The sequence below is a fragment of the Vombatus ursinus genome, unplaced genomic scaffold, assembly GCF_900497805.2.
Source record: "Vombatus ursinus unplaced genomic scaffold, bare-nosed wombat genome assembly UNPS02014773.1, whole genome shotgun sequence".
NCBI lineage: Eukaryota > Metazoa > Chordata > Mammalia > Diprotodontia > Vombatidae > Vombatus > Vombatus ursinus.
The window spans coordinates 2,835,258-2,847,764 of record NW_020954551.1 but is presented as its reverse complement, the minus strand read 5'-3'; the positions used below and the strand labels follow the sequence as shown (position 1 = coordinate 2,847,764).

Sequence of the window (12,507 nt, the reverse complement as noted above, 5' to 3'; positions counted from 1 at the left end):
TTGAGGCACATTTATTATCCCTTTTTCTTTTAGTCTTTAGATACTTAGGTCTTTGATTCAGTAAGGATTTATTGTGGTGCATAATGTAAGTTATCCTTCAAAACCCATTTTTCACTATGTTACTCTTCAATTTTGACAGCTGTTTTTGTTGAATGGTGATTCCTTTCCTGAAAATTTTCACCTCCGATTTTATTAACCACTAACCTCATACACACTGACTTGTATTTCTGGGTTCTTCACTTTATTCTACTAGCCTCTTTTTCTACTCTTAGACAATTAGACAATTTTTATAATGTTGGCTTAAATGTCATGTTCTGAGATCATATTGGGCAAGTGCCCTCCTTCTGGTTTTCTTTTTCAGACACTTCTTGATCTTCTTGCCAATCTACTTTTCCGTATCAAATTGGTTATGATGACATGATTCTATAGAATTGGTCCTTTTGCTGATACTGAGTTAAATCTAAATTAACTTAGAAAACATTGTCGTTGTAACCATAATTCTTTGACCTAATCATGAGTGGAGTTAATAATCATGAGCGTTTATTTAATTCTTTCTTCATTTATGTGAAAATCATTTTAAAATTGCCTTTGTACAGTTCTCCTGTACGTTATAAGCCACTATCTCGTTGATGCCTCTGACAGTTTTTTAAGTTTATCTCTCATTTCTGATGGCTGCATACTATAGTGCAAATGTTTTAGGTCATATATTTGGCTACTTTATTAAAGTGTTTTTTAATTTCTGATTATCATAGATTTCCAAGGTCTAGAATCATGGCACCGCACACAGAGACATCTTAACTTTGTCGTCACCAAGGCTTGTTCCTTTCAAAGGATTGCAGATCTTGAGCCAGGGGGCCTTTGGGGGTGATCTAGTCCAGTGTGCCCATCTTACTTAGTTTTTATGAGAAAAGTAACAGACACTACGTAATAGACATATTAGTGTACAAAGAACAGAAGAGAAGGCTGCATATTGCACTGATCTCCTGTCATTTTAAAAACACATGTTAAATTTAACACAGTAACGCACAACTGCCCTTCTTGTTTGGGGGCTCTTCTGAACTTCCTTCTCATCTGTGTTTTCGAATGTTCTGTTTACTCTTTTTCTCCTCTTCGTGGATCACAATCATTACCCACTCAGTGGGCTCATTCAAGAGAAGCCATCCTTTGTATCTACAATGAAAATGTCTTTCTCCTTCTGCACATTTCACCCACCACTTACTTCTGTGCCAAGAGGTGGGAGGCCTGTTACATGGTTGGCCTTCCCTGTGCATTGTTCTGAGGTTCTTTTCCTCTTTGTTATTTGGATATTGTATGAATTGTCCCTGGTTCTGCTCATTTCACTGTGCCTTTATCTGTACAAGTCTTCCCAGGTTTCTCTAAAGCCATCGTATTCTGCTGCACTCCTTTAACGTAATTAGTTTAGCCATTCTCCAAGTGCTCTGTACCCACTGTGTTTCCAGTGCTTTGCTACAAAAAAAAAAGTTATAAATGTTTTTTTTTTTTAAATACCTTGAGTCTTTTCCCACTGCTTTTCACTTGTTTGGGGAAATGTCTAGTAATAAGATCACTTTGCCTCATTTTTTCAGATGAGGAAACTGAGGCTCCTGGAGGTCAAATGACTTTGCCCAAGGCCACGCAGGTAGCTTTAGAGACAAGATTTGGACCCAGGTCCTTGAACTCCAGAGGCAATTCTCTTTCCATAGCATCATCCTGCCTCCTTCTATTGCTAAGATTTCTAAAGGTATGTCAAATAGGACTAGTAATGACAGACGCCCCTGTTTTATTAGCTATGACTCTTATTAGCTGTGTGATCCTGGGCAAATCGCTTAACCTTTCTCAGCCTCTGTTTTCTCATCTTTAAAATGGGAATAATAATAGTAGCACCTAACTTCTAGGGCTGTTGTGAGGACTGAATGAGATAACATATGTAAAGTGCTTTGTATTCCTTAAAAGTATTATATAAATGCTAGCTACTATAATTGTTGTTAGTATTTCTCTATTGTATGTAATATTAACTCATGGTTTTAAATATTTTTATAATATTAATGAAAGATCCTTCTATTGCTTAAAAAAATCATTTTTAACATTAAAGCTCTGCTTTGATATCTTCTTTTGACATGGAGGTGATTGGATTTTTGGAAACTCTGTTACCCTACTGAAAGCCTTGGCAAGTTCTACCATGTTGGAAAGGCCTATTCTTGTGACTTGCTCTGATAACCTTCCTAGCTGTAAATGGAGAAGTTAATTTCCAGTAGGCACAGCTTTGTAATCAAGTAGCGAAGGCAGAGTAGTGGGAAAAGTAGCAGAGAATGCTAAGAACCACAGAATTTTAGACCATCTACAAATCGTGGTCTAATCAGGGAGATGTTAAATGTGAAATTCTTGCCTGGTGACTGAGTCAAAGATGTGGATCACAACAGTATGGACATTCTTCTATAAAGTAAATGAGAGGATAAAAGGAAGTTGCTGCTAAATGGAAGAATGTTTCCCAACTCATTCTTAGAAAGTAAATAAAAAAGAAGTGGAATGTTTTTCATTTGTGTCCTGGCACAACAAAAGACAATATTTCACGGGACCTTTGTTAATTTTGCCTTACAGTGCTCATCATGAGCATAAGCAAAAAAACTACCATGAAGAGGATAGAAGCTTGTGCACCAACATCTATCTATAGCGGAAGTTAAGGAGATTGAGAAATTCTACAAAAGAACTGGCAAAGATTCTCCAAATTAAACCAACATAAACTCTATTCAGACACTTAAGAGACTTCACTGTAAAGGTGGATATAGGAGAGTATGATTAAAAATACATTGAAAAGTGTGGTTTATGGTCAAGAGACAGAAGAGTCCAAGGACTTATAAGCAGAAACCTCGTACCTGTGTATCTGAGTACCTTCTTCAAAAAGAGAGTTGGAAGTAAGGTGAATGCTGAACATTTTTTAAAAAATGAAAATGACTTTTTCTACCGAGGAAATAACTATGTACCAACATGGAATATGTGGAACAAGAAGCTGTTTTCATTTTGGTAGTCAATTTATAGAGGAAAAATCAAGCCAAATTAGAAGAGAACAAGATGGAAAGATAGTATGCATCTAAAACATCTTCTCGTGTTTTAGTGGCTGAAAATGGGAAAAGGGTAAAGCAGCTGACATTGTTAAGGAACATTACCATTTCTTAGGATCATCGATCGAGAGCTGGGAGAGACCTTAGATATTGAGTCTCAAATTGTCATGTTATAGATGAAGAACAGAGGTTAGGGGACTTGTCCAGGGTCACACAGCTCCCAAGTATCAGAGGTGGGATTCTAACGCATGTATTGCTGACCCTGAACCCAGGACTCCATGTTCTACCCCATATTGCTCTTATTTTGGAACTTTAACTGATGTGAAGCAGTTACCCAATAAAGTGTCAGAAGGGTCTAGAAACTGCCTTAGCAATAGTAAAACCAATAAAAGTCCCAGAGAAGAGATCATGAAACATAACCTTTCTTCATAGCAGTGAGATGGGAGGATTTCTAGGACAGAACTTTGTGTATAGTGAGTGTCAAACAAAATTTCTATAATGCCTGCTTTTGCTTAGTTGTTTTTCTTTGTCACAAGGTTGGGGGGGAGAGCGGGACAGGTATAATTGACATAAGATAAAAGACATCAATAAAAAAGCATTGTTTGTTTGTTTGTTTGTTTTTTAAAGAAACTACTTTGGCCAGAAAACACTTGTTCTCCTTGCTAAGTTGAGACATGTGTCAGCCAACCATGTACTCTTTTGCAAAACTGTACAGAAAAATGGTGCAAAGTTGGGATAAGTATTACCTTACAGAAAAGTAACAATGCAGTGAAAATGAACTTGCAGAAACCTTAGCGTGAGACCTAATTAATCCATATCATCTCTTTATCTTTTTAAATGATAGGATATGAAATCAGCATTTTCAAGATGTAATGGAAAGGAAAACAGGTGAAAAGTGACAAAGACTTGCCCTTTTTATAAATAGCTGTTTTCTTTGTTAACAATTGAATTGTCACACTTGAACCCTGATATTAAAATCCCTGTGTGCTACATGGGGAAGTGGAAATGTTCTAAAAGCAAATGGAGGTGGGAGGAGTAGCTGAAACATACCAGATGTGCACAACGAGGTCCATGCTGGAGGTGACACACTTTTGACGTCATTGAGGAATTGATCCTTATTGTATCTGAAAGAGGAGAGCATCATAAATGCGTGAAAATAAAATAACGGATGGTATTAAGACCAAAAAGAAGTGATGGAGAGTCTGTGAATAACTACCAATCCACAAAATTTTCAGAAGAATGAGCCACTCATGCATTGAGTGAGGTGAATGGATGTGAAAGGGACATTCCAGCTTTTACAAGTTCTGCCTTTTTAGAGTTGTTTAGTTGAGCGAAAGGTGCAGAGAAGGCAGGATCTCAATTCCTTTATTGTTTGGCTATTTAAAAAAAAGATTTTTGATTAGACCAAATAAAATGCAGCTGTATAGACTATTGTCTGGCAATGTTAGGATCACACGTGATTCCTTGACAGGTGCAACAACAGAGACCGCTTTGAGTTGTCCTCTGATTTTCAACTCTGGGCGAGTCATAAAGCAGAGGCATGGATGTTCACCAGAAGGGTTTTCCACTGGCATGGAGAATGTGCAGGGCAGAGTCAGGATGAGAAAATGATTCCTCCGAGATGGTGACACCCTCTGGATGCCCCTGTTTGTGGATGAAGTCGCTCTGAGAGCTTCTAAATGAAATTTGTAAACATTTGATGCCCCCTGAAAGTTCACACAAGGAAATCGAGCGAATGAAACTGCTGTCCAGACTTAGATGGGCACCTATGTGGACAGCACTCGGAGTGGGTCCATGAGTGTATTTAGCCTTGGCATACATTGCAGAGTGACCCTCAGCTGGGTCCACAAGGAGAGACTGGATTGGATTGCATTTAGGTAATTCCACAGTGCTTTTAATGACTCCAAACTTTTCTCTAAAACACATATTCATCTTGTTTGTCTTGGCATTCAAGTATGGACAATAAAATAGTGAACGCTCTTTTGAGCATTTTGAATTGGAGATACCTACAGGAAATCAAAATCAAAATGTCCAATAGGCAGGTAGTGATAGGAGACCAGAGCTCAGAGATGTATTAAGCCAGGATATGTATGAATTTGGGCATTGTCCACATAGACATGATGATTAAACCCATGCTGGTGAGGTTGCCACCTGAGAGAGTGTAGAGAGAGAAGAGAGGTCCTGAATAGAGCTTTGGGGTCCACTTCAGCCAAAGCATGTGATGGTGGTGGTCCAGTAAAGGAGAAGCAGGGGAAATGGTCAGACAGGGGGGAGGACAAAAAGCAGCATCTTGACAGCTTAGAGAAGAAAGAGTATCCAGGAGCGGAGAAAGAGGGATTGTAGTGTCAGATACTGCAGAAAAGTCGAGAAGGATCAAAACTGAAAAAGGCCTTTGGATTTGGGGAAAAAAACCAACTAATTAAAATGTTTATTGTTGAAGTTAATAAACATTAATAGACATTAACATTTCATTATACAAAGAAAAATTTTAAAAGGGAATTGTATATGAAACTGCAAACTTTTGTTTCTGTGGTGTTTTTTTCTACTGTATACTTTTTGTATAATTTAAATTTCACTTGGTCGTTTCAGCTGTGTCCAACTGTGTCCTCCATCTGTGTCCCCTTTTGGACTTCCTTCTGCTGTCTTCTGTTTATTTTCTGTCATACATTGACACTCTTTTCTTTCTCTTCTTTTTTGTATTATCTTTAATAACGACCAGTTATTTTTTTTTCTTATTGATATGGTTTTTCTATTGATTTTGTTCTTGGTATCCAATCACTCTCATGTTCCGTTTATTAATCTTGCTTGTGATAGATAATTTTTTGGATGTGCTGCTATGTTCTGTTTGAATATTTTATTGAATACTTTCCCATTGGTATCCATTAATAATATCAGGTTAAAAAAATTCTTTTTTAACTTTTTATTTTTATTTTAGAGGTCAAAATGATATTCATTCCATAGAAACAAGTAGCTTTTCATATTTCTTGATATTTAAAATCTCTACAGGTAGGATTTGCTTGTTCTCTAAAATTTTGCTGATGTTCTCCTGTGAAATCATCTGTGTATTTTTCCAGAGTACCTGTTTAATTGCTGGACTGATTCTTTTCCTTTTAAGATTGCTCTTTTTAGGTTATCTACTCTTTTTGTTGTTGTTGTTAATTTTAATATTTTATGCTTCTGTAGATAATCATTCCTTTAGTTTGGGTTCTCGGATTTATTAGTAAAGAGCCGTGTATAGTAACTTCTGAGAATTTTCTTTCTTTATTTTGCCCTTCCAGCCCCCCAGCCCCCCAGTTTTAGTGATTTGGATTTGCTTTTAGTTTGGAATTAGACTTGCTAACTTTTTTGTATTAAAAGAAAACAAAACAAATTAGCTATTTGGATTTATCATTAACATTTCCTTATTTTCATTCATATTTACTTCCCTCCTGATTATGCCTGTTTCCATTACAGTTGGTTTATTTCTTTGTTTCTTTCTTAAAGTTTAGGAGCAGACTCAATTTTTTTTGATATGTTTGCTTCTTAATACTACTTTGGTTGCGTCCAGTAGATTTTTATATACAAAAAAATGTGTATTTCTTATATAATCTTATTTTAATAATTTATTTTCACTTACTCATTTGATGAGTTTTACTTAGCTAATTATTATTTACTGCAAATGTTATCATCTCATTATTTAGTCTTATCTGGCATGACTGCTCAGTGACAGTACTTTAATTCTCTCCAATTGACTGTTTTCCAAAACTTTCCCTTTCCCTCCAGGCATCCGTATGCCTCCCCACCCACTTATTCTCAGTAGAGGAGTTCTCTTCCTAATTTACTCAGAAAATAGAGGATGTCTTCTTGGAGCCTCCTCATCTTCCCTGTTCCATATTTCAGAATGGAGCCTTTTGCATGGTCCCATGTTCTCTTCTTGTCTCCTCCAGCCTTGCCAAGGCCAGCCCCTCCTCCACTTTGTCCTTGTTTCATCATGTTTTTGAGGGTGACGTGTAGAGTTTGGAGTCTGGCCTTGGTTCCTGTGGTTCCATCCGCCATCTTGACTGGAAGATGAAACTTTTGCTAGATGCTCTTTGTTTCCAGTTATCCAAACATAGTTACTTTGTATCTTGAGAGTCATTAATAATAGGAAGAAAAAGATTTATTGAGGGAAAGGATCTTTCCCATTATCATTGGAATAAAGGAATTTCAATAGTTTCTTTGTTTTCTTTTCTATAGATTAAGTTTAACTTTGTTGTACCTATTGAACATGCTTTTTTTTTGTTTTTTTTTTTTTGTTTTTGTCTTTTTTAAAAATCTAGGCCCTCAGTTATTTTAGGAGTGACCAACCCTTTTTTTGCTAAAACACTCCAGCACTGGCCGCACATCATTCGAATAGGAGATATTAAACTGGCAGGTAAAGTATGCTCTTTATGTTCAGTTTTTCTGAGTTCCTTTCCACCCTTCTGCTTTCAGACTTTGGTCAAATTGAGTCAAATTTTGTTTAATTGATGCTTCTATCATGTAATTGGAGAGTGAACTGGTAGAAAGGAATATTTGTTGGCATAATGTATGTATCTATATGTGGGATTCTTTATTTCCACTAATACTAATTGTATTAATAGTGTATAGAAACTGAGTGATGACTAGGAATAGAATGGAATGTTAGGATGTAGATCTATTTTTATATATGAATCAACAAGAATTTCTTAAGTGCCTATTATGTGCTAAGTACTGATCTCGGCAGTGGCATATAAAGACAGAAATAGAAGTCTGACCCAAAGGAGCTTACGTGTTTTTTTTTTTGGCTAGGCAATGGAGTTAAATGACTTGCCCAGGGTCACATAGCTAGTAAGTGTCAAGTGTCTGAGGCCAGATTTGAACTCAGGTCCTCCAGACTCCAGGGCCAGTGCTCTATCCACTGCGCCATCTAGCTGCCCTTAGGAGCTTACATTCTGAAAGGGCCCATAACATGCCCCTCTAGTGGTAAGCAGTAAACATGGAGTAATTTCTGGGATGGTGGCACAGGCAGCTTGGTGAGACAGGACTTGAACTAAGCCCTGGGGGACCAGGGATTCGAAGAAGGTGGAAGTGGAGGTAAGGGAGGAAAGGAAGGCATTTCAGGCATGGCAGGACAGGCTGCTGAGGCACAGAGACAGGACGGAGTGAGGGCTGTCATTGTGGCTGGAAGGTAGCGTTCTCAAAGAGGAATGGAGAGTTACAAGCCTAGACAAGTATTGTGAAAGGCTTTGAATACCACACCGAGAAGTGTGCATTTTTTTATAGAAGCACTAGGGAGCTCTCAGAGTTTCTTGAGTCAGGGAGTGATGTAGTCATTAGCAATGTCACTTTGGCCGCCATCTGGAGTTGGGTTAGAGGTAGAAGAGGAGTTGAATCAGGGTACCCAGTTAGGAGGCTCCTGCTGTAGTCTTGGTGAGAGGTCAGAAGAGCCTGAACTCTTAGGGTAGAGAAAGGGATGGTGGGGGAGGGTGCAGTAGAGGAGGCGTTGAGAAAATGCTTTCTACTTCAGCACGGGGTGCCCTAGTTGTTGTAATCCCTTCATTTCAGTTATCATGAGGTGCACAATGCTGCAAGAGTTCTCAGAATAAAATTGATCTTAGTTGTAAAACAGTGTTATTAAGTTGTAAGGATCAAGAAGAATCATCGCTACTTTATAAGCTGCTTTGGGGCATGGACTTTCGAGCAGGCTTTTCAGATCACGGATAAGGCATTTGTGCATCTTAGGCAAGGCTTGACAGTTGTGCCTGTTGTAAGTGCCTTCCAGAACAACGGAGGCCTTACTGAGCATCGTGCAACATTGCATCACAAAATAAACACAAAATTCTATGGGTAAAGTGGAATTTTCTCATGTTCAAAATATGTTCGTTTATCTTTTTCTTTTTTCTTTTTTTTTTTTTGGTGAGACAATCGGGGTTAAGTGACTTGCTCAGGGTCATATAGCTAGTAAGTGTTATGTGTCTGAGGCTGGATTTGAACTCAAGTCCTCCTGACTCCAAGGCCAGAGCTCTAGCCACTGCGCCACCTAGCTGCCCCCAAAATATGTTCATTTAAAAAAATATATTAAAAGGAGTTGCACCATAACCCTCACCCACCTGCTTTGCTGACCCCTAGGCCTGATTCAGATCTTTATATTCCTCACCAAGACTAGCAATGTTGCCCTTTGGATGTAGACCATCAAACACCCCTCCCTGGCTATCACTCCACTTTATAGTTTGTCTCCCCCTATTCAAATGTAAACTTCTTGAGGACAAGGAATATCTCATGTCTGTATTTATGTAGCCACTGTTTCATGTAGTGCTGGGCATATTGTAAGCACTCATTAATGTTTTTCATTTACTCATTCAAAAAATTACTTGAATAAATTTTAAGTTGGATATTTGTTATTTCATAATTTTCAGATGGTTTTGGATGTTTTATTAATAGGTAGATACTAAAAGAATGACCATGTATGATGTTCTTCATTGATAAATTTTGATTTCTGTTTCACATGGTAGTGGACAAACTCATTTTCTCCCTTTGGATCTTTGGTATTTAATCTGGGATGTTATACCTAAAAAAGTTTCTTAATTTTGTAAAATTGTTTTAAGGTACTCAGAAACAAGTCTAGCTAGAGATATTACAAGATAATTTGTAACAAGTACTTTCATTCACTTAATACAAACTGATTATACTTTTATCTTTCACTGAAATCCTTAGTTGCGTAAATATGCTTATTTTCCATATGTAAAAAGGTAATCTTGTTTGCCTTGAAAATAGTTTAAAAGTTCTAGATTGTTTGCTTTGACCAGGTTTAGAAAGACCACCCTTTTTTTTTGTGCTTGCTCCCATGCTTTTTATTTAATTTTTTATTGATTTTTCATTTTCAACAATCACTTCCATATGCTTTTGAGTTTTAAATCCTCCCCCCTCCAAGACGGTGTGCAATCTGATATAGGCTCTAGGTATACATTCCTATTAAACATATTTGCACATTGAAGACCACCCTTCTTAAAGAATGAGGTCCTATAGAGTCTTTAGACCCCATATGGGGTCGGGACCTCAGTTTAAGAAATGCTGAAGGGGTCATGAGTGGAGAAAGTTTAAGAAGCCCTGCTTTAGACTGAGGTGGTCGAATATACCAGAGGGAATGGTTTTTGGTCCAGAACCGTTATTTCATAGGTTTAAGGAAGCTCCCTCTCCCAATGCAGATGGGCAGGCTGTAAGAAACAAGTCTGTCCCTTCACCCTCCTCCAACTGCTGTCCCATACTGATATTTGATTTCAGCAGATTTGTCCTACTAATCGAAACGCTTTAGGTGATTGTAATATAGTCTTCTATTGTTAATTTTCTTTTTTTTCCAGTGGAAAAAGCCTCTCTCCATGATTTCTGTACAGAGATTAATAGAACTTTATCATGAAGTCATTAGCAGGGTAAGATCTTTTATATAAGTTATGTCTGCACTAGAAAAAATAAGGATCCAGATAAGAAATTTAGCCCTTTTCTGAAAGAGGACATTTTTCTTATGGAAAAATATTATTCATTTATCTTGCTTTAACACAACAGACACTCATCAGTGGATAGTCCAATAAATCAGCTGCCCTTACAAAGTACATGGACTGACTACACTAATAAATCATCATCTGTTAAAAAAGGGGCTTGGATGGTAGTGTCACTAAAGTCCTTTCGTGCTCTAAAATTTAAAGATTCTAAGTAGCAAAAAAGATGATTCAAAAGAGGAGATAAAAAGGATTTTTGCTCCCGTTAAGTCTGTTTTTTTCTAAGGCACCAGTCAGTCCTGGAATAGCTCCGACTGTGGAGCAGTGAACTGGGTCTGCAGCTATTGTCTAGAAATTCAGCCCAGTGCAGGAATAAAAAGTAAAAGCTCTCCTTCATACGCTACCTCTCCTTTAGAAATATGATGTCAAAATCGCAGACGTAGAGGAACGACCACTCCTGGCAGGTGTTTGCCTAGTGCAGACCTTGTGGGCCCCTAAAAGAAAAATTGGTTGACTTGAGAGGACCATCTCAAGCTGACAGTCCTGTCATCTGAGCCTCGGGAAAGGAAGAAAAGGATTGGAGAGAAGAAGCAAAGTGAGAGGCAGGGCTACCAGAAGCGGATTACTGCCCTCCTAGCTAGCAATGAAGTGCTTAATGGAATTTATCAACCTTGCCTTGAAAGAAAAAAAAAGTACTTATCTAAGTTAAATTTAAAAAATCTTAGGGAAACACCTTGAGGAATTCTTTTGCTCAGTTGGGTCGCTCTGCCTCCTTTGTTTTATTTAAAATGAAACGCTGCCACTCCTTTCTTTGCCTTGCCAAGCAGAATCTGCTAACCAGTTTTCCATTTAGTGGTAACTTGTTACTTCTTTTTTGTTTCATTTTGAAAATGTCAATATCACTGTGGTTTAATTTCTCTGGTATTTCCTCACTTTTTTGGTTGTTGGACAAAGGGATTACAGTTAGCATTTCAGCAGTTAGATTGATGTTTGGAAACAGTCTCCAAGGGTTAGGGTTCTTCGTCTCCACTGTTCTTTTTAGTGCCACTTGTCTGCCACTGTACAAGCAGAACTGGGTTGCTTAGAGCTGATGGCCATGTCCTATTTTTACCTGTTTATGTAGTAGTTTGCCATGGGATAAGAATGAACTATGGTGGAATGAATAATGGGGAGGGTAGTGGACTTGGAGTCAGGAAGAATGGGGCTCAAATCTCATTTCTGACAGTTCCTGGCTGGGTGACTCTGGGCACGTCAATTAAACGTCCGTTTTCTCACCTGCAGAATGAGAGGGTTGTACTCAGTGGCCTTTGAGGGATTTCCCACGTCTGAATCCCTGATTTTATGATCCCGTGACCTGGTGGCCATCTTGCTCACGCTCGTCTGTCCTTGATTAGGTGATTGATGGACAGCAGAGTCTCTGCCGCTGGGATTTTCTGTAGTGGGAGCTGGAGGATGGGAAGCTGAAGCCTGTGTAGAACCCGCCACATGAAGAGCCTGTGTGTGCTCGGAGCCTTTGGGCACTTCAGCTTTTGGCCAGAAAGTAGACTAGTCACTGGGCCGCTGCTGCACAGGCTTATTTTGTGCTCCGTCTTGGAGAGGTTGCATAATTAAACTGCTGACCCCTTCTCTGGAGCTTTTTCAGCTCACCTCTGAGGCTCTTGTAAAAGAGTGCAGTATTTATAGGGAATAGAGTCGGAGGCCTAGACACATCAGGTAGGGCTTTACCTTGTGTGAATAAGCAGTCAGCCTTGGAGCTGTGGGCTGTGGCTCAGTAACTTAACAAAAGGCATCGTTCAGAGCCGCTGCAGATGCGTAGACGGTTCTTGCAAAATCCAACATTTGGGATGGAGCCAAAGTTGATTTTTTTTTGGGACCTGAGATTGTGTACAAGATTATGTTGTAGTTGGACAAATCATAAAACTGAAAATAAGAGAAATTTCATTATTCTACGAAGTGTGATTACTATGTGCCAGGCA

The 12,507-nt window shown here is 38.4% G+C and overlaps 1 protein-coding gene across 1 annotated transcript in view; it reads left to right on the top strand.

The window, feature by feature from the left end:
- The window catches only part of DENND6A (DENN domain containing 6A), a 64,966-nt gene that overhangs the window by 40,377 nt on the left and 12,082 nt on the right, over nucleotides 1-12,507 (top strand). Inside the window, exon 12 of the mRNA XM_027863826.1 lies at nucleotides 7,358-7,452. Within this exon, the coding sequence (XP_027719627.1) occupies nucleotides 7,358-7,452 (95 nt within the window). The remainder of the gene's footprint in view (nucleotides 1-7,357; nucleotides 7,453-12,507) is intronic.